Source organism: Struthio camelus, chromosome W (genome assembly GCF_040807025.1).
Source record: "Struthio camelus isolate bStrCam1 chromosome W, bStrCam1.hap1, whole genome shotgun sequence".
In the NCBI taxonomy this organism is placed as follows: domain Eukaryota; kingdom Metazoa; phylum Chordata; class Aves; order Struthioniformes; family Struthionidae; genus Struthio; species Struthio camelus.
Genome location: NC_090981.1, coordinates 43,933,087 through 43,956,416, shown reverse-complemented (window position 1 = coordinate 43,956,416; position 23,330 = coordinate 43,933,087). Strand labels below are relative to the sequence as shown.

The window sequence follows — 23,330 nt, the reverse complement described above, 5'->3', positions numbered from 1 at the left end:
TTTCTGAGGTAATTGATTGGCTCAGGCTATCTGTCCCAGGAGTTATAAGTATACACATCATTCACTGTTGACCAAATTTAATATTGCAATTCCTTGAAATTGTATGTACTGCAGGTACAGTACTATCCCTTACGAAACTTACCATGTTAGATGACATCTCTGTCAAAAAAATGGAACGTAAAAAAAAAGGTAATACAGCAATAATATTGCTTGTAATGAAGCAAGATGCTGAAATAATATATTTTATGATAATGTTCTGTCCTTCCTATTTCAATAGAATCTATACTTAATTTAATGCATTGCAGGATAAAATAAGATTAGTTTATGTTAAATATTCGATAGAGTCCATGGAGTAGAACAAGAGTAATATACGAAACCACTTTATCTCATGCTTGGCTAAAAGATGTCACTGAACATTCTCCTCCCAAAAGAACAGGGAAAAAACTGGGTTTACTGTGATTTTATATATTATTCTGGAGTTTCCTTCTTTACAAAATAAACAGAACTCCTTGCTTTCCTACAGTTTACAGATCCATCAGACAAACAGGATGGGAGAAGACATATCTGACTATTAAGTTGCATGTATTCAGGCCACAGGACAGACTTTATCTTTGCATGGGGTTCCTGAGAATTTTGGAGCCGACTAAAAAGTTAGCCATTTTCTCATGTATAGGACAGCGAATATGTAGAAAGCTTCCAAAGCATGGTTTGTTCAGATCCCTCTTGTCCTTACATTCAGCCTAGTAAGACTTTATCTATTCTTTAGATGGCATAGACATTGGGCCTTCACTTTTGGAGCTGAACTTCCAAGGTTCAGATCACTTTACTTCTCCTTCTAAGTAAAAAAATACAGAGCTAGAAAGCTCAGGGAAAAGACCTGACAAAGGTGATTGGTGGGTTATGATGGATCACAGGCTCAAACAGAGACAACAGGGAAATAATGAATAAACAAGGACTGTTTTATGAGATTAAAACTAGAAATGAATGTAAACCTTCAAAGGGAATAAATTCTTCATATCCATAATGAACTGGTAAGAAATAACGGATTTAAATTCCATCAATGAGTATTCCAACTAGGAAAAAATTGCTAAGGAGAGTGAAGTAAGCCAATTGCCTGGAGATGGCATGGAATCTCCATCAGCAGGTGTGTTTCTGGACAGGTTAGACAAGTATTTCCTATGAATAGCTGATCCTGCCTTAGGATAATTAAATACAGTAGGTGACCTTCTAAAGCCCCTTTCAGTTTTAATTATCTAAGCTTTCAGACAGACTTCTGAAGGAAACAAGTTTTCTGGGATTGTGCTCTCTGTGTCATATTTACGTCACGAGTCAGTAATAGGCCAGTGGAAAGCTTTAACAAAGCTCACAGTTTCCTTACCCCTCACCAAGATTTTGCACAGAAAGAAACGGGAAATGAAGCTTTGTTGGCTTTGCTGCTCCTTTTTTTCTTCTCAACAGTATGCAGGTACGCTACTGATGTAGCGCAGAAAGATCAATAAGGAGCACCCTCTCGGTTGACCCCCATGGTCAATTCCTTTCTAAGCCCAGCCAATGATAAGAATCAAACAGGGATTGGGTAGCCTCCCTATTGGATCAACTCTCACTTTGAATGGCTTCAAAATGTCTTTGCAATGCTTCCTGTCATCATCAGTGTCTGTTAAAATTTTTGTTGTTTTTTAAATGGGTATCTAAAAGTAAGTACCTAAAATCATATTTGAGCATCTTCTTAAATGCCACAGTTCTTAAACATCTGATTTGTGAAATGATCTCATATTCCCTTCAATAGGAATGTTTTGAATATTTGTTTTTTAAAACAGTCCAGCTGCATCCTTTGCCTCAGGAAGTCCCTAAACTGGTAATGATTGCTCAAAGCACTTCTTTAGCAATTGCAGATTTTATTTTAAGCCACCTTGTCATGCATGCCTGAATCATGCTGTGTGCATTTGGGTAGCGATCAAAGATCTAACTTTTTTATTTTACAGATTTTGCCTCATTCCACCTTCTACAGGTGGGACTTGCAGGATTTAGGAAGGAAAGGGATTTAATGTGGTGCAAATACTCTTATGTGGATGCTTTCTAAATAAGCTACATTTAAAAGTATCCCCTTTCTTGATTTGTCTGTTTTTGGCTTTAAGGAAAACTCTCCAGGTAGTAACTATTTCAACCTGTTACAAACATGGTGAAGGCAGATGAGTGTCTCTAAAGTATGTCAGCCAATAACAGCCTGAAAAGGATATCTGAAGTCTCCTATTGAAGCGTTACATACTAAAATGCTTCCTGGACTGCAAAATATGGACACAGGAATAATGACAAGGGCTTACACATAGAAAGTAGCCCAACAAAAGCTTTCAACAATCTAACTTAAAGAATGACTTTGTTTACACAGGTAGTGACTTTAATGTAGAATGGGTGAGAATGAGATTCTAGACAAATCTAAATTTTGTGGTGTTTCACACAAATAAGCTATGGAAATGTATCCTTTATGGTTTCCAAGGGTAGTGATGCCCTTCCTAAGAAAACCCTTCTCAACAAGTTCAGTGTACAAATATCTTTTTTTTTTTTTTTTTTAAAAACATGAGTGGATTAATCCATTTCCTAACAGTCTTTTTCATCTTACAGCTAATTTTCTCTAGACTGAATCAATCTGCTAAAAAAAAAAAAAATTATAATGGGATGTCTTAATTCTTACAAAGAGGAGTTTTTGGAATTTTGCTATATTTTAGGAAGCTTTCAGTTTTTAAGTGCTATTTTGAGGATAAAGTGTTTCAAGTGAAATATCCAAAAATCAGCCAGTCCATTTGAAAATTACACTTGTTTACTGGAGATATGTTATTCTTTTTGAGCTCTTATGATTTAAGGTGTGCAGATAATACAATTACTATTCCATTGTGTTGCTTTTTATTTATTCTTTTTTTTAATTTCAGAATCATCTCTTAAGTCTTTTAGTCTCCAGGAAATCCTGTGTATGCAGCACCTTGAGACAAAAACAGTGAGTTATTTACCTGTCATTTTTGTTTCCTGAAAGTTCTCTCTGAATATTTCTCCTGCATGTAAGGAATTCTTACACAATACCATTATTTTCCGTCTCTTTTGATTCAGTTTCCAAGTTGTCTTTTTCAGTTTATTTTATTCTCTTGAAGCCAAGGAGGTGACTATCAGTAACTGCATGTCTGAGGCATTGGCAACTTGCCTGAAATTCCCCTCAAGAAATCCTGAGGTCTGAGGAAGCTCCTACATAGTCCCAAGCTGAAAACAGACCCAGGAGTGGGAATTCAGTGATACAGTATTTATAGATGGCTTTTTCTTTTTTTTTTTTCGCTGCTGAGTTGAGCCAATTAGTATTTTCCACATATTTCATTGTCTACCCAATTAATGGAGTTTAGCTAAAGTACAGTAGTTAGAGTAGCTCAGTTATGAGAATCCAAACCTCCTTCTGAGTGGGGAGTTTCTAAACTATTTGTCCAGACAAAGATTTTATTGTCAAAGTTTGACATATTTAATTTGTAATCATATTCTCTAAATTTTGTCCCTCTCACTGCATGTTAACTGATAAATTATCAGGGTACTCATCTTCACTAATTCTCTCTTGTAAAGCATGGGATGCTCTGTAGATAAATCATTCTAACATTTAGGCAACTGCAGTGGATTAGAACTTCTGTTTCTGAAAGAGCTCGTTCAGCTGTTGTTCAGTTGTTGCTTCTTTCTGCTGCATCAGCTCTCTGGCTCCTTTGGTCACTCCCCAGCCATCTGGCTTTGACATTGAGGGACAATATGGCCTGCCTGAAGCAGGCTTCAGGTTCTCCCAGTACTCTTTTCTTGCCCTAAATAAAGAAAAGAAACTTGTAGTATTTGTTCCAGCATCTCACAATACTAATTGTGGCTTAAACCACCTTTGCAGAGGGTTGTCTAACTTGCATAGACTGATTTTATATTTCAATAAAGGAAAATGAAAAACATGCAGTGAAATGCTACATATTCAAAAAGTGTCTTGTTATCCCTCAGGAGACACACTGTAAGCCACTCACCATTAGGAGCTGTTTTACAGGAGTCTGTCAGTTTTTATCTTAATTATCATAAATTACTTGCACATTCATTCAGACCAAATTTTCATTTTAAAAGGGAGTTAAGGATATTTGGAGCTCCCTACTGCCCCTTCTTCCCTTTCACTGCTCCCAGATCAGATATAATTCTTCAAAATTACTAACACACAGAATGGTTACAGTGGTATTTAGCTCTCCATTTTGGTTAAGTCAGTCTGCTGGATGGACCTACATAAGCCATTGCAAAGCATATGCTGATGTGTTTTCCAGTTCAGATATACACACCTTGCTCTGACCCAGGGTTTGGTATGCATGCTGAGGCTGTTGCCCCAGCTACCATGTTTCTCAGAAGCTTCTGGCAGAAAACCTCTTTCAGGAGCCAGTTCCTCAGCTATTGCTCGGATGTGATATGGCTCAAATCCACAGCAGCCCCCGATGTAACGGATTCCTAAGTCATAGGCCTTTCTTGCATATTTTTGAACATCCCATCTAGTGACAATTCTTGGCTCCAGACCTGCAAGGACATTCATAGCTTAAATTTCCACTACGCTTCATTTTAGCAGATTTTTAGTAAGAAATCACATATTGAGACGTTTGCATAGCATTTGCAAATCTGGCTGTAGATGAAAACATTTGAACTGTCTGACCTAGAATTAACCATGCAAACTTTCAGAAGTCTAGCTTTAGATGCTGTTACACTTTGGTGAGCTATGCTTGTTGTAAGCTTCTTTTGTCTTGCAAAAAAAAAAAAAAAAGAAATCTGAGACTGATCAGGGCCTAAATCACCTGCTTGCCATTCTGCTGGAGTTCTTAGCTGGAGTACTGGACTACTTTGAATGTTACACCCACTTCTCAGAAAAGTTCTGAATGAGCAATCAGTATCTGGGAAATCTGATTACAGGACTTTAATATGTGAAAGAAGACAGTATCAGCTTACCTGCAGCAGGAGTAAGCCTGTTCATTATTCCTTAGGAATGCTTTCTACACTTATTTCCAAGATCAGCTAGCAGCAGTCAGTTGTTTCACTACAAACTGGGATCTGTAGCTATTTCTTAGCCCATCCCTTACTCAGTTACACCCCAGCCATAGTGTGCTGCTTCAAGCCCACTTCATTTCTTGTGGAAAGTTCTGCCTGTAAGTGACTTAGGATAGCTCAGATGCACTCTCGAGTCCCTCTCCCTGTTGCAAGTTGTGGTGAGCAGAGTGAAGGGACAACAGGGTTGAGGGGAAAGACTCGTGGGAGAAAAGGAATAAGGAGAAGAGAACTAACAGAGAAGTACATAGAGAGAAGGAGACAGAAAAGAGGCAGAACTAGAAAGAAAGGAGAAGCTCAAAGGAATGAAAATAAAAATACAGGAGGTAAATCCTTCCCCTTCCATACATACATCTGCAGGAGATGAACCATCATGGCTATGATCTCCACTGGGCACAGAAGCTGTGGTGAGGTACTACAGCTGCAGCTCCAGAAGAGAGAGGTAGGATTCTTCTCCCTATATCTTGTCACAAAAGTGGCTAACATGCAAGGAGAGGGTGATGCAAAGCAGATCTGGGCAAAGTCTAAGGAGGAGTTAAAGAGGCAGGTTCAGAAAATAAAAAGCAAAAAGAAAAAAATTAAATGTTCTTAAACAGAAAGTTATTGGTCTCAGAGGGAAAGACTGGACAAAGGAAAAGTACATGGCCTAATATAGAGAAGGAAAGGCAGGTGGAGCTAGCTTAGGAGAGCTGTTTAAATAAAAGTAAGTTTGTGTGCAGTCCTGCAGTTGTGAGAGCATCAGAAGCACCAATATATTATTGATTCATTCCCTTGTCTCTCATATCAGTAAAAAGCTAATGTGGAATTGATACAAAAGGGATGAGCATAAGAATGCAGCATCTTGCACTCACTTTTTACTTGTAAAAGTGACTAAAAAGTCCAGGGGAACAGTGTAGAGATTTTTCCTGTCTTCTCCATCACCCACCTTGTCACATTCAGTTCTTGTGCTTCAGGAGTGTAAGGACAGCACCAACCTAGCTAGCCTCTCTAAAGGAATAGGGATAGACCACACCATGAGAACTGGCTGTGCATGTTGTGAAACATAATGATGGAGGACAAGTAGTATCATATGAAAAAGAAGTTGCCACCTAGCTCATGGGGGTTTTTCCCCTCTTCCCAAAATTCAGTAACATTCTGTTTTCCATGTCTGCCATTGTACAGCGTTTCTTTCCTTGGCTTTGTTCAGAATTCAAGATCTACACCTTAACAGTTTGGTAATTTATACTGAAGAGAGATTGAAATTGAAATTTTCCTCAAGTTTTAATGAGAGGATTGTAACCTGCTCCTAGATTTAGCTCCTCTATGCACCTACTCCAGAGATAATTGTGTATGCTCTGGCTGACAGGATGTTTCTTTTTAAAAGATTGTCCTTGGTTAACTGGTGACATTTGAAAGCAATTGCAGTAACATAGAAGGGAAGGCACAGAAAACTAGAAAAAGTTCTGAAGATCAATACTCTTGGCATCTGCATGCTGCAGTTTGCCAAAACAACATAGCCAATGTCATAGCCAATGTCATAGCCAATGTCATAGCCAATGTCATAGCAGCTAAAGTCTTGGTGGCCTGTACAGAGGTTATGTACACTTCAAATGTCTAATTGCCTCTTTATGCATATTACCTTGCACAAAAGAGTTAACTGGGTCAGTTTAACAATGATTTACCAAATTGTTTATCTGCCATCAAGTGACCAGTTGCTCCTTCTGGGTATTGAAAGCATTCACTGAACCAGGCTTCTCCAATTGACTCATGAAACTTCTAAAAACTGAGATCTCAAATTGCTTATAACATGGGCCCACAAACAGAACAAATCAAAGAGCAAATCCTTCAATTCAGTTGATTGCAAGCAAAAAAGAACAGATGCAGTAAGTAATCAGAGGAGTTGTATAAAGGAATGAATAGGCTAAATGATTTTCCAACACTTAAATATCCCAGAATATTTTCAGAACTCAGACATGTTATTATCATCTAATGAGTGCTCAGGCTCATGCTTTATTCTCCTTCCTTCATTTATGTATGAAGAGGAAGGGAAAAAAAGATTCTCCTGAAAGTCATATCTACCTCAAATTTTTGTTATAAACTCAAGTTTCAAATGTTTCAATACCACATTTTACAGGCTGATCTTGAGAAGAATGCATGACACCTTGAAAATGAAGGCATTTCCTAATGGATTTTAAAACATTTTGACCGATTTTGTCCTCTTCTATTAAGAGGATATGATTTGCTGAATCCTCAGTGGAAGTATCCCCTAAATACAAAAGCCTTGTATACACATAAAGTGGTTGAATCTTTCAGTCTTTTCAGATTTTTTTCTGATCACATTAGTGATAAATTCATTTCCAAACTGCTAATCCATTTATTAGCAACATCAAATAACTTATTCCCTTCTCTAGTCTCTAATCTTACTTATATTAGACTGTTACACTTGCATGTCTGAACCATTACAAGTCGCAATAATCACGCGCCTATATTAACAAACTAGTTCTGTAATGCATTGTACATTAAATTCCTATACTTCTACACACTATAGGACTTGTGGAACAGATATCACAACCCCAAATGCTGGGGAGCTCCAGTCCAAAGGCACTTAAAGTCTAGATTTTTACTGTATTTGCTCTAGTTCATGTCTTCAAGCTGTTTTACAGCTGTCCTGCACAAGGTTCTATGTATACAGCATGAGGAAGAACAGCCCTGTTCTGCATACCACCCTTATCACATGAGCATCTCTCTCCAGAAAAAAAAGCGGATGTAAGAGTTTGGTCTTGCTAATACAAAAAATAAAAATCAAAATACTTGAACTTGGAATGAAGTTAGAGGCTAGACCTTAATTTAGGTCATGAAAAATCACATTGGATAGCCTCCTGAAAATTCTGACTCCTGCTCACCTTTGAGGTAGCGTTTGTTCCTTGAGTTGGGGATTTACTTATTTTTTAGGTTATCTTTGGTTCGAGTCTTCCTGCATTTTTAAGGGAACAGAGACCATGAATTTGGGAGGGTTTTCTGCAAGAAGCCAGCAGTAAGCAGGAGAGAAGGCATGAAATAACTGAGATAATATGTTGTGGAGACAAAAGTGAAAAACATACTTTTACCCAGGCTGAATTTCTTGGAAGAACCTCAGTAACTGAGTAAATAGGGAACAAATTGAAACTGCAGGGTACAAAGTTCACTTGGATCAAGAGCTTGCTTGTAACAGAAGCAGCAATTCCAAAATGAAGTTAGGCTGCTTGAAATCATACTGGGCACATAATTTAGAAAGTGTTTCACATTGTACTTAATTATACTACAGTTCAGCTCAATCTATTTTTAATATTGTTGGATATACAGTAAGTCACAGGAAAGGAAAACTAATCTCTAATTGCTTAAGTGAGTAGCATTGATATTGGGAATACAGTAAAAGATAATCCAAGATTATGACACCTGAGTAATCAACTGAATGAGTACTGAGGTAATAGACGTCATCTTCCACGTCCTGTTTTTTAAGGAGCATTTCCTATGCTGAGCAATGTTGTCTCTACAAGGGCTGATAAACATGACTGGACTGGGGATTGTCTATAAAATTATAAAGGGGTGCTCTGTATTATAGAAACATTGGTAAGAAATAATGTAGAAATAGTCATATTTTTTACTACATAAAAAACACTTATGAAAATTACATGTTTGGGCTCCAGTAAAGTGGAAGAGTTGAAGATTTTGGAGACTGATTGGGAAAGAGCAATTTCTGAGTTTGCAATGGATGGATTTTTGACCATGTGATTGGAGCTATTTCTTCAGTGTTTAATCCAGCTGGAACAGACACTTGAAATAATTCCAAACTTCATAGAGATATTAGTTTTAGGGAGTCACTGCTAAACAAGAACAAAGATATGTGAGTGTATTCAATTTGATTTCTGGTTTTGTGATAAATGCTGCACTGCAGCATTCAGAAATTCAGTTTCAGAGGTGAAAGAGGTGTCTCTACTGAAGTCCACAGAATTTCATGCACTTAATCAGATTTGAATTTAGGTCATGGCATTAACTATTTTCACCATAATTTAATTTTCAGTTGCATGCTATGATGCATAGAGAAATACCCTCACTATATGGATGATGTACAGCAGTACTACTCCCTTCTTTAACCTAATGTTAAACTGTAAGCCCTCTATGGAGAATGCCAGACAGAATAACAGGGACTGATGCTATAGAACAGAAGGAAGCCTTGCAATCTCAACTTAGCTAAAAATCAGGGGAAAAGAAACAGACAGTTAAAAAAAGATGCTCATGTCTTACCAAAGGGAAATTCAGGAAGATCAATAAATCCCTGCTTCCCACAGTCAGGTGTATGGAAAGCAAGTGGTTGAGACATCAGGTATGCTTTCAGGTTAGCAGCCTCCAAGCCCTCTTTCATAAGCTTTACAGTTTTCAGGCAAGTATCTGAGTCAAAATGGCAGTTGATTCCAACAATAGAAGCACCTGGGAGGAGGAAAATAACTTTTCAATTCACTTTTCAGGAAGTAGGAGGTGAAAGTTCTCAGCCACAGCACTCCAGAAGCTAAGCAGTTCATCTGTACACTACCACTATCTCTACCACTGCCACTACTTCTTAACACAAGGCAGTTGGGTTAAAGCTAACCTCAGCTCTCCTGAGGCTGATCATTCCATTTACATCTCAGTTGTACTCCTCCTTGCCTTCCTGACCGAACATTATGATGAATCACATTTCTCACCCTTGTGCAATTGCCTTTCTTGTCAGCAAGTCTTACCAGTGAAAACAGGTGTACAGCCACATATGCAAACGGCCAGGAGGTTCCTAACACACGTTCTACCTTTGGATTTGAACTCCAAATCCAAAGAAAAAGAGTAGTTCAGAACAAATGTAATAACTCTGCATCATCCATCATGCCTTCTGTCCTCCTTGTTCTGCAGACAATATAGGCTTTGAAAGACAACAGATGAAGTTTTTCATCCTCTTCTCTCATCCTGGATTTGAGCTATATTCCAGATAGTTCAAAAAACAGGAGCAGAGAATCAACGATGGCTTTGAGTTCAGCATGTTTCATAATTCTAAGCCTAGAATTTGGAACTGGCTCTGTAATCAAACTTGAATAGTTTTAGCAGTTGGTCTACTTGATAGCAGCTACCTGTGGGTATTGCCCCTAATACAGCTTTGTTTAATAAGGATTTTTATAGCTGCATTTTTATACTTTTTTGCAAGACTGCTCTACGAAATTGCACATAGATATTATTATACAGGTTCAAAACTTCATTAGATGTAATCAGGACACTACCCACTTAAGATACACATCCATTTATCTTAATGCTTAAGGGCTTTACTCTGTTCCATAATTTTGAAGGGCAGATTAAAACAGATTCTTACCAGCCTTTACCAGCTGGACAGCACATTGTCCAGGTGGCACACCATGCATGTCTCCCTCTGGACCAATGCACATTGTAGCTGCGACTGGCTTCCCAGATTCTTTTAGAACTTCAACTGCCCAGACAGCTTCTTCAACATGTTCAAAATACTAAAATAAATTAGAATTAGACTACTTTCTTTTCTTGGAGATGAACTATAAACACATTAATCCAAATCCAAAATCCACCAACAAGACAATGACTTGAATTCACTAGTGTAAATCAGAAAAGGCTCGCTTACTGCACAGTTAAAAAAGGATAAAGTCAGTAGATGAAACTAATCAAAAATGAAGGTACTCTTGTTCCAAAATAAGAATGCCTATACAGGGGATTAATAAGGGATTTATCCCCAAAGAACTGTTTCCGTATAGAGAAGTCATCATGGGTCGGTTGCTTGCAGACTACAGGAAGAAATAAAGACTAGTCAAGATCACATTCACCTATCCTCTTTGTACTTGGTACAGACTTTGACTTGACTAAGATAGAAATTTAGGATTAAAGGTTCTAGAACACTTGAGGATAATACCATGCATTTACAAAAACACCTGATATTACTGGAATAAAAATTTGGCAGAAGATTTTAAAGGAGAAAAAAAAATATATATATATATATACACACTTGAATTCCCCAGAGTAGACTAGACATCTAAAAGTTTATATGCTCTATCAGTTGAATGTGTGGGTTTTTTTTTTTTTTTGTAAATAGGTTTACCTCTGCAATTAGGAAGTCCACACCCTTTTTCATAAAGACTTCTAGCTGCTTTCGAAAGACTGCTTTGACCTCTGCTTTATCCTTGCAGCTTAAGTATGATGGTGTTTGACTGACTCCTCCAGCCACTAAAGCATCACCTTCCTTAGCCACTTCTTTCGCAATGTCACAAGCGGCTTCATTAACTTTCTGGCCCTGTATGAACATAGATCACATCAGTTTTACCTAGTCAGAGATATGCATGTAATTTTAGAGCATGAAAAGGACAAGAGAGTCAAAAGCCATAGTAAGATTTTCATATTCATTTATAATTATTTTTAAATAGCATTTTTGGGTTGATTAGGGAGATTGACATCTTTCAAAAAAGAAAGAGAAATGTTAGGAAACAAGGACTTGCTTGTCACCTATTCTTTTGTATAAGTATTTGATAATATCATAAGTTATATTAGCTCTAATACCTCTTCTTATACATATAATCCATAAAAAGCAAATATTTGCTGTGAAATAGAATTTCCTTTGCCTCTCAGAAGAGGAGTTAGGGGAACCTGAGTGTATTTGTTTATGCCTCCATTTTGAGATTTTGTGGGTGGAAGAAAACTATGTAGTAATTTCAATTAATTGTTCATGTCTGTCTTTCATATTTTAAATTTTGTAAATTAATAGAATACTAAAGTAAATCATATTCATATACATTCATTGACATTATTTTCAAAAAGATATCATTACTTATCCGATGGGAAAGTTACCAATTTAGGAAGTGAAACATATCGCTATATATGATTAAGTAATCACCTAGACATTCCCTCTATACCTAAATTAGGATGACTAGAACAGCTTGTAAAAAAAGATGTAAAGCTGTGAAAAAATTTTTTTGGAAAGGATACATTATTTGGTATGGAAAAAACTACTGACCAGAGGAGGTTTCTCTGTGGCCTGTGAACTACTTCCAGCCTCAGAAGCTACATAGGCTTCTCTCAGCTGAAGTTTTTCATGGCTGCCTCAAAAGACCCAGCTGATTTTTAAGGCTATTGGTGACAGAGTGTCTTCCATTTGCATTGGAGCTCAGGTACATGTTTGGCAACTCCAGGAGCAGAGCCATAAACCACTCAGTGCCTGGAGGAACCTGCATATAGAGCTGACAGCAAATCAATCTTGAAAGCTTTGCTGCAATGCATTCCAGTTTCCAGCTACTCTCCTAAACTCATATCATTTTGCATGGCAGCAAGAACTGCAGAATGGGTTGTTGCAGAGGCATCACATTTCTGGGCCTACCACTTGACACATTTCAATGTCCTATCTGTTGAATATAAAGATATTATGTTTCAGATTAACTTGACCATATGACCTTATGCCTGATGTTTCCCCCACTAAACAGCTCTCTGGATAAAAAAAATTTTTTTTTTTAAATAAACTCCTGAACTGGTATTTTTACTATCGACACTGAAACACTTCTGAACTATAAAAATAAAGCTATAAGCAGTAATAAAGCATTCATTCTCTCATTGGAACTCATTCAGCTAGTCTTGAAAGAGTTAATAAAAATGTAGGCTAAATATGGGCACATTCTAGATGGTTATAAAAACAATGAGAAAAATACTCATAAAAACGTTGGTTCTGATTCCACCCAGTGAAGTAGAACCAGTCTGTTTAGAATCATTCCTACACCAGTAACTTCTAAGCTGTTCACAGTATCTCAATATTCATAATGACCAATGCTTTTCCTCCTTAGGATATGAAGGATTCTGGTTCACTCTACTCTGTACAGAAACAGGGTCCAGGCTTATTATTAACTGGAAAGAAATATGAAACTAGACTGTTATACTAGCATAACAAATACATCTGTATAACAGATCTGGTTTATTCAACAAGCCACCCACATTGGTGAGAACTGTCAAATATGATTTGAGAACAATGCTATATATTTCATCCTGATACGTGCAACAGTTTTATGGTAAAACTGACTTCTTAAGCCTCAAAAGTTTCTCTAGTGTCCTGATCGCTCCAGTTTCTGGGTTGGGATAACTTCACAGCTATAAATTCTTTCCTCTTTGCCCCCTGAAGAATCCTCCTTATTTGCCAGAGGCTGGAACAGACAATATGACCATAGGGGAAAGAATGAGAGAAACACCCAATGGCAAATCTTCTAATCGCAAAGCAACTATTTATTTATATTTATGCCAAAAGCCCCAGTGGATCTGGGACCCGCATCTAGTGAAGGTACCCAACATTCTCCAGCACCCATCTCCTCTGTGTAAAGGGTAAGAAAACACCATCATGCTACTTCCATTGCTGCACCAGGTTACCCCTGCACATGAGAAGGGGAATTTTGACCATAGTATATACTTTGGATTTATTAGTTGTTACTTTATTGAAGATATGATTTTAAAAATCATGCGGTTCTTATTAGGCAGTCATTATTCTCTAGGATACTTCATTGTTCCTCTAAATGTTAAAGCATTTCCTTTTTTCAATTGATTTTGTTGTCTGTGCATTTAGTACTCCCCATACTCTTTGCATCAAAACCCCAAGAAACTAATCTCTTCAAACTTGAAAAGGTAGACATCCTCTTTCCTCTCTTCATCCTTGCCCCATTTTTTCATTTTTTTCCCCGCCTCCATTAACCTTGTCTTTGTTACTATTCCAGACTATGGAATCATATTAACTCATTCTCTGGTCCTCAAATACAGCTAAATCTGTTATCAGAAGCTGTGAAAATGCTCACTAATCTCTCTACTAAACCTTTTCAAATGAATCCACTTATTTCATATCTCCATCAAAACAGTATTTTACTCACAGTTATCTTCTCAGCTACATAATTTCCCCTGTTCTCTAGTTTGTCGTCACTGGCATAAAAGGTAAATGTCTGCAGAACGTTTGATCCAGCTCTGAGGAATTCCCGATGAAGCTGACGAACTACAAAGAATTAAAAGAGGCAAGGAAGAAACATTTGGTACAGTTATTGCTATTGTTATACCAAAATTAAATGTTTAATGTTTAAATGTTTATTCTATACTATTTTATCTTTGTTCAGGAAAGAAGTAGTAGTACTGGAAAATAAGTGATACTGCATTTGCTGGAACAGCCATTTACAGTATGAGTAGGAGCAGTACTACATGCTACATAGAATTCCTTTCTTCCCATTCTTAGAACATTAAGTAGAAAACTTTCTCCTCTGCTAAAAGTGACCAAAGAGTTCCATTTCACTTCATCAGTAAATTCACTTTTGTCTGCCACCTTTCCTATCTTCTACTTTCTGCACTCCTTCAGACCTCCCAATTTCACTTTAGAACTGCATAATAGTTTGGAAAGGGAAAGCAGATAACTGGCAAAGTGAAGTATAATAAGGGATAGCAGATAGAAAGATCAGCCAATGAAAGAAAAAGCCATACCTTCCTAGCTTCTAAAAAATGAAAACAGAAAAAAATCTTGGAAACAAATGAAGGGAGATGATATTCGTAGGGAAGAATACAGTGTTCCATTGTCTCCTCTATTCTACTAATTTCTTCCTTCTACACAACTCAGCCTCTGTCAAGATCAAAGCTCTATTTTGCTAAGAACATATTTTTAATTAAAACATGACTGGTTGTTCCAGAAAAGTGAATCCCAACACTGACTTAGTTCTTCTCATAAAGTTATCCATGATGATTTTACTACAGAGCCAAAACTTTTGAAGGAAAGGCTGGCACCAGTCTCAGTGGCCGTTTCCTGTATCAGCACTTCAGGAGCAGGCTCTCTAGAAGTAGTTCTGACTATCGCTCTGTAACCAGTACATTGCAGTTGCCATAGTAGCAACAGAACAGGAACTGTCAATTGATTTTATGTACACTCATAAAACAATAATTATTATAATTGATAGGACACTGCTGATCATGTGAAACCAAGTTAAAAAGCTCAAAAAAGCTTATGGCAAATACATGAATAATTTATTCCCCAGATATTGTATTCAGACATGAGAACACTGCAGTTTCTATGGCAGACATTTAAGATGTTTTCCCAAAGTCTCAGTTTATAAGCCTCATTGTCTACAGATAAATTGTGTCACTAGACAAACATGTGAATGAACCGTGAGAATAAAATTACTGCCTTCAGCTACAACAAACAACCTTATACACCAGAGGAGCTCAAACAGTAGTCGCTAGAGTAAATCTGCATACACATGAGCAAGTCTGCTTTCAGCGAGGGAACAGCGTTCTTTGCTCTTCTCTGCTAGTATAGTATTTCATTTCTAATAACAGCTTTGAGTAACCACACTGATCTAATATAATGCTTCTTATGCCAGTAGGCAAAGAGACTTATTCAGGAACATAGATTGTAGCAGAGTTGCAGTTCAAAAAGTCTTTGGAATCTGCCTAAACTATCAGGATCAAATTTCAGCCTAACAACCTTTACGCAGAGTAAAAACAGTCCTAGTGCAGGGAGTATATTTTTTCATACCGCATTTAAATAGTCTATTGAACCTCTCTGTGCATTTCTAATGTCTTGTAGCATGCTTTTCTCTTCTCCCTCATGAAACAACAATAATGAAAACTAGTCCGGAAATGGGAAAAAAATCTGCAGGTATTTTCACAAATGCTCTGTGACACTTCTATAATAAACTAGATTTATTTACTCCCCTAGTTCGTGTTCTTTAAATATGATTGTGGCATCCCTGGAAGAGTGCTTGGGATTTGTATGAATAAGGATGGTGACATAGGTGGCAAATGAAGCAATCTAACATATACAAATAAGGAACTTGCTATCCCAAACTATCAGGTATGTGAACAGCACGCTCTTGAATGTGTCTATATTTAGAGAGACAGAATGGAAAGTATCAGCCTGAATCTTATTTGATCTCAGGGAGATAGATTTTACAGCTAGAATAGAGTTAAAGTTATCACTATCAAAAAACTCAAACCACCCTATAATTTACATCTTGTGTGACTTCTAGCATGCTACTTAAGCTGTCTTTTCCCCCACCATTTAAGAAATGGGGACCAGAGCTACATATGAAGCTAAAGTTCGCAATTTGATGCATCTTAGAAGTCAGACATACAACACTGAGTTCTCATTTCAATCTACCATGAGTTGGACATGTCACAAGAAAAATACGGACTTAAGATAACAGGAGATGGGGGTATTAAGTACGTGTATACATTTTATGCAGTACAGAGCAGTAGCCAAGATACCTGATCCTGCTCGAAACAAATATTCAGGTCTCATTTCTGAATGTGTCAATCTTGCAAAACTTCCCCTGCCACATAACAGACATAATGGTCTTCTACTCACTAATTTTTTTGCGTTCCTTGCTGCATTCTCAAAGTCTCCATCCCTTTCTCTCTCTCCTTACAAAGTGAAGGAGGGCTCATAGTTGTGTGGCTTTTATACCAGCTGGCCTAGCCAGTTGCTCCTTCTGTTCTTCACACCTGCCCTCAAAGTAACATGACCCTTGAGAATGCAGGAGCAAAGAGCAGTAATGGAGGAGAGGCAGCACGCTGCACTGAAAGAAATGAATACGTTTCCAGTTAAGGGTATACTTATAAATAGCCTGTAAAGGGCTTATAAAAATGTTACAACCATGTTACAGACATGAGCAATACGTTCATAAATAGCTATTTATTTATTTAGCATAAATAGCTATCAGTAGCAATTACTAGATGGCTGGGCTAACCTATGACAACTAATCACTTAAATCTCTGTGTCCATTTAGCTTATTTAAGCTATCTAGACGTTTCTCTATATAAACTATGTAAAGAAAGCCATCTAGCTCAACAAAATTTAAGAAGTTACTGAAGGCACGTATTAGCGAGTTATCTGTGAAGCATCATCTGAAAACTAGAGTTCACTCTCAGTTAGAAGCAGCATCTCAGCAAGGCAGATGGTTAATGCTGTCTAGATAAGTCAACTGGCATTAGCCCATAACCAATAGACCCTTCTTAGATTGAATCACTTTGTAATATATGCACTATTTATCAGATGTGATAGAAGAATTAAAGAGGTCCAGAAAAAGGTAATTAATATCGTTAGAAACAAATGATTAAACTTGCCGTGCATAACTAGAAAGGCATTTCTATATAGAAACTCTCACAAATACAGAAAATTGAGACAAAGAATACTCTTTGAGGCCTTCCAAGGACTTTGATACATCAGTCTAGTTTACTTGGGAAACACAAACATACTGGTGAACAATAGAGGAAAACAGAAGCAAAATATGCCGTGAGCATTAGCAGCCCAGCCAAGTGCTTGAGAATCATTCATAGAGGGGCCATCCTGTCCTTACTAATCCTTCCCGTTTCCCATCACTGCCTCTTTCTCATGTGCACATAAGTACTTGACGCAGGGACGGTTACGGTGGTGCCTCTGCTTCAAAGTGGCAACCTGGCTCCATGTAAGGCCATGCCTTACATTCCCCACGGACTGCAATCTACACTTCTGGGTGAAGACTTGTGGAGAGGATCAACAGCTTTTGAGGTGCAAGAGAATTAAGCAAAGGGGAAATAAGGGGCATGGAAAAAGTGCTATGATTTGTAATACAGTATGTGCTAGGAATATCTGCTGTGGGGGCAGAAAAGGATACAGATGCAGAGAGAGGGGTGATGGGATGCGTTTTTGGGAGGTGGGTGCCAGACAAACTAGGTCATTACCCTTTAACTCTTAGCTGGAGCTCTGCATTATGCAAGGCTGTCCCTGACCTAAGATGGGCATGTTTCACAAAAAGAGGTACTTGATGGCTGAGAAGGGTTAGGGTGAATAAATAGGTAAGTGGACAAAACAATGTGATAGAGAAGGCTGAAAAGCACTCTCTCTCTCTCTCCTCTTCCTCCTTCTCCTCCAGTATAGGGGAAAGATTAATTTGGAAGGGCATACACCTAAGATAGAAGAAAGAAAAAGCTTTTTTCCCCAGGATATTCTGAATTGGCTTGTGGGATTAACAGCATGTGATATTACTAGGACAAATGCTTTCTTGTAATAAAGCATACATAAATAGATAATAGCATCTGCAATTGCACTATTTATGCTATACACTATAATCTTTATTCTATTAGGCATTTAATGATTTTGCTTTGTCTCCTGCAACGTAGAAAATTACTCCAGTAAATGGGAGAGGCAGGAGGATGAGGTGAGACCCTTGCCACAGCAACTGGTGCAGCTTTATAGCAGTTCTTAGGTTCTCATGAGGTATATCATTCCCCTTTTCACAGTGGAGCCAGATGCATTAAATACTCCTCTTCCATTCTATTGTTTATTTAAAGTTGCTATTTTCCCAAAAGAATTAATAAACAAACTATATTGGTTTGTAACAATATAGACGTCCTAGAACGGTCAGAACACAACAAAACAGATAGTTAACTGTAGAACTCCAGCATCACAAGATGTTGTGATAAAATTTTATATCAGCTCAAGGACAAATTACTGGACAAATTCCTGAGGGAGAAATCACTGAGTATTATTAAATACCCTATCTGGGTCACAAAGTCCCTTGGCCGCAAATTATTGAAGAATGGGAGAGCATTCTGGGGAGGTATCACTGTACATTTGCACTACTCATTTTTCACTGGCCAACTGATTTTGGCCAGTATTAGAGGAAGAACATGGATCAGATGAGCTTTTGGTCTGTAAATTCTAAGCCTGTTTTTAAGGGTGTGTCATTCTACAGTGTCAAACACCACATCTACTTAAAAATCTGCTATGATTGCCTATATTTTTATTATATACCCAACTATATTTACCTTCACTATAGGATTACCATTTTCCTGTAAAACTGACCTGCTTCTGGGTGCTCTACAGTTGCTTCAGGGGTCCAAGGCCCAGCTTTTACATATCCCCTCTTTTCCAGGGCAAAGACAAATCCTCCATCTCCAATCACAATTTCGCCAGCATCTAAGCGCTCTAGAATACCCTGAAGAAAGCAGGGGGAAAAGTTAATAATTACAGTTCTTCAGCTTTGCAGGCTTTCCACGTCTCTCCATCTCCTGTATTTGCAAAGATGACATAAGTATTTGTGGGCTACCAAAAACATCACTGCCATAAAAATCAAAAACAATCATTTTTTTCCCTAGAAGTTCTCTTTTAAAGAATGGTAAATGGTCTGTTTTACAAGAACATAAGGCTTTAACATATGCATATATATTACACAGACTTTTCACTAGTAAGTTTTATTACATTTCAGAGGTATGGTCCCTTGAACTGGAAGTCAGTAGTCCAATTTCATTCCTATGAAAGTAAATGACAGTCCCAACTTTTCCTGTGAAACATATGTGACATTTTTTAAAATGAAACAGTAGTATTACTGACCAATTTATAAGTTCTTTGGTTCTTTAGCCACAAAGATAATCTTAACAGAGCCGCAGCACAAGGAGCTTGTGACACAAGATGGCACAGCAGAGGTATTATAAAAAGTACACATGTAACATCCTCCTAGCACATAAAATACACCTCAAAATGCTGTGATCCTGGCCTTCATTTTCTGACAGGCTATTTTCACTGGCCTGGGTTTGCTTACCTAGACATACAAAATGAAAGAAAATCCTGCTTGTTTTGCACAGCCCAGAAATGTTTTAAGATGCCAAATTACAAACATTTCAGCATCCTATAATTAACCTTGCTTCTGCCTTGAAATGTACTCTAGGGCAAGGAAAGATTTTTTTTTTAAAACGCAAAACATAAAACTAATATATATCAACTGAACCTAAAATACATTTCTGCTGTATTACTTTCATTGCTGCATTGCCTTGTTCAAGTTTTCCACAATGTACCTTGCTATTACAGAGTATCTCTGGGTGCTAAATTCTGCAGTTAGATCACAACCATAATTCCATTCAAATTTAAAAAGTAGATATATGCAGATTCATTACATCAACATAGTAGTGAGTACAGAAAAAAAAAGGTAAGACTGAAATTATCCTCCATAGATATCTTTTCTGATGGCATACTAGCATTTACTGCTTTAGGCAGTAGTGAATGAAATTTGGAGGGAATTGGAAATAAAAGCCTTATGGACGTACAGTTGAGTGTAGTTTGTGTACTGAGCAGAAAGGTTTTCCAATATTTAGCCTCCAACCTTTAAATTATCTTTCTTGATAATTCCTGCTTCGTTAATTCACTCATCTCAGATGATACATCTAGGAAAGATAAACATTTCAAACTTCTCAGCACAGCCCTTTAGGAAGGATGAAAGCATGTCTTTCCAACAAGAAGGAACACTGTGCCAACTATGCCAGTTCCTGTACCAAGCAGAGTAAGGCTACTCTGAGGCTATGAAGTCTGACTGACAGGGTCAGAATTTTTGGCTCAGGCAGCAACATTATGGGGCTTCTCTGCACAGCACTGCTGTGCAGATATGAGCTTGGGCAAATGTTCGCTCGCAGACCTCTGCCTCACATTCCACTGCACATTGCAAACTTGCCAAAATATTGACCTCATGAGCATCATGACTTTGAGGAAGTATGCAGGCTCTTATCTTGATTTTAGCAGGTCTAGGGCAAAACTCAATCTACAACTCACTAACCTGTAGCAAGTCTCCCAGTCATGCCTGTCTATTAGGAAGATTTAGTTGTAAAGTATAACAGTTGGGAAGCTTTGTAAAGATTGTGTTTGCCGTTAGCCAATTTGCAGTTGCAACAGAATGTCTCAAACAGGGCATGAAAAAGCCACCCAAGGGATCACAGGGATCATCGAGTACCTGCTTCTTCTGCCTCCCAAAGAATCTTTTGCAAGAAGAGGCTGTTTCAGAAGTCTAATACAGCAAGAACAGGAGTGCAGGGGGAGAAAATCTTGAATGCACAAGCAGCCTCAGTGGTTGCTTGTAACTGAATAGGTACATGTTGACATCATATATGGGCATTATATTTCCATGCACTGCATTTAACAGATTTTTTTTCTTTTAACAAGTCACTTTCAGGATTTAAAAGCAATATTGCTTCATAATTCTAGTATTTTTAAACAGTTTAAAGTAGTATTCATTTTTGACGCACAAAAGCGACATAGGCCATGACTTAATATAACATGGTACATGAATACGTAATATGTTGTGATAAATTAATTCTAGCATCAGAGCATCTGATAGCTGATCAAACGTGACATGACCATATAGCACAAAGTACTTAATACAAACTTACTTTGTTTGTTCAGATTCATTCAGAATGGAAATAATTTCTTAGCAGACTTTATGATAGATTTGATATCATCTCTTCACACAATTTTAACTTTATCTATACAGGATAAAACACTACTGGCTTAACAAGCACATAGCCAGCATAAATTCAGCGTCAACACTGTTTGCTTCTGCTCAGCAGAAGCAAAACCGTGCTCATGCCTGATTCAGATCATATTTGTATTGTTAGGTGATCCAGTAGTACTCATATCTGGTATTAAATAACAAGAAACAATATCTGTAAAAAACTAACCAAGGCTTTTCTGGGTTATCTTTTTACTACTTCACTTTTGCTACCATGAATGGACTTGTACTAGTTCACACATCTATCCATGAAAACAGTGCAGATGACTATATAAAGAGATCCTCCCATCCAACTTTAGGAATCTAACTGAACCCTATCAGTGAAAAGCCTGCTTGAACTACGTACGTCCTGTCTTTCCACCAGTGGAGGGAAAAAGGTAAAAGGTATCTCAAAACAGCTATTCAGATCTTACGTGAGCCCTCAACCTGTCCGTTCCTTGTAGAGAGAACATAGAGCATTTATACTCTTCTGCTAGGTGTCAAAAATTAGGTGGCAAGGGTACACGCCAAAAAATAAAGAGCAGAACAAGTGCCTTCCCACCTCCTTCATTCTTACAGCTGATCTACCAGAAAGGCCCAGAACTTGTACAGTCCTTCCCACATCCTTCTGTTCTCTTGCTGTAGCCTTAGATGTTACATACATAACAAAGAAAAACATATCTGAATAAGAAGCATACTATTAATGATTATACTGTCCTTCTGACAGGAAGATGGAATATGTGATCCTACTGGCCCTCCAAGCAGTGGTGCACAGTGGCAGTACTGGTCTGAAGTCAGAGTTTGATTTAGACATTGTTCAAATGTTTGTCTTAATGAACAGAATAGATGATGCCTGAATAACTTTTTATTCTGGTTTATTTCTTTAGCTAAATGAGAGTGCAAAGGGCATGCATATATTGGAGATTACACTCCTATCACAAAAACACTGCTGGCATTTAATCATATAAATCCAGGGAAAAGCAATTTAGGTCTTTTAAATAGATTTGGCAGGATGCTGGAGACAGAAATCCCATCCGGTGAAGATTTATACTTATAGCACCACATTTATAGTTTTAATGTGTTGCAAGCACTGTTTATTTTGCACATCAAGCAATATTAAGCAAAACATTTTTTGAATTTCAGTGGCTTCAGCCTGTATATTCAGAGAAACCAAAATTCTAAGACATAGCTGTTACAGCATTAAGTTCAATCTACACTATTTATAGATCGTAACAGCATCCAAATGGTTTTAATGGCTCTATGCTGCACAAGTATAGCTATTATTGTGTTTTTACTTGACCTTTTCACCATACACCCTTAACTGCAGAAATGCTGAGACCCTTACTTGTGAGTTTACAGGGCACAGCTGGCAGGCCGTGCCGCCAGTTTTGCAGCAGGTCCCGGGCAGGGCCCCGGGCAGGCCCCACCGAGGTCCCGGCCCGCTCGCAGAGCCGAGCTGTGCCCCGGGCTGCCGAGAGGCTGCTCTCGCTCTGCCTTTCCCTGCCCGGAGCGCCGGGCAGCGCCAGCGCGGGGCTGCCTTCCTCCTCCCGCGGCACCCGGCCGGCCGCAGCCCCGGGCCGCGGCGGGCAGCCAGGGCGACAGCGGGGCACCTCTCCCGGCGCCTGCCGCTGCCCTATGCCGGGCAGCAGCGCGGGACCCAGACAGGGACAAGGGAAGAAATTACCCTTTTGCCTTGTTTGGCGGTCTTCCCGATCGGCAACATCTTCCGTGCCCAGGGACGAGGCCCCCGCAACTCGCCGCGCAGCAGAAGCTACTCTGTGCCCTCAGCCCGCACCTTTATAGCCCGGGAGGGGGGCGGGCCGCCGCGGGCGACACCCCCAGCCCGGCCGGCCCCCGCCCCGCGCCCTGGCACGGCCCGGGGCTGCTGCGCCATGCTCTCCGGCCGCCGTCCCCCGCAGGGCGCGGGGCACGGGGCACGGGTCGGTGGGCGCCGCCGGGCTCTGCCTC

At 38.6% G+C, this 23,330-nt stretch overlaps 1 protein-coding gene across 1 annotated transcript; it reads right to left on the bottom strand.

Annotated features, from left to right (window-relative positions):
• Window positions 1-938: 938 nt before the first annotated feature.
• Window positions 939-23,277, bottom strand: LOC104152993 (betaine--homocysteine S-methyltransferase 1). The gene is made up of 8 exons (XM_068926154.1): window positions 23,047-23,277; window positions 18,914-19,046; window positions 13,965-14,083; window positions 11,174-11,365; window positions 10,424-10,571; window positions 9,337-9,519; window positions 4,326-4,554; window positions 939-3,821 (listed from the first exon to the last, which is right to left on the bottom strand). Exons 1-8 carry the CDS (start codon window positions 23,083-23,085, stop codon window positions 3,647-3,649), a joined length of 1,218 nt encoding a protein of 405 aa, XP_068782255.1. The 5' UTR covers window positions 23,086-23,277; the 3' UTR covers window positions 939-3,646.
• Window positions 23,278-23,330: the final 53 nt, after the last annotated feature.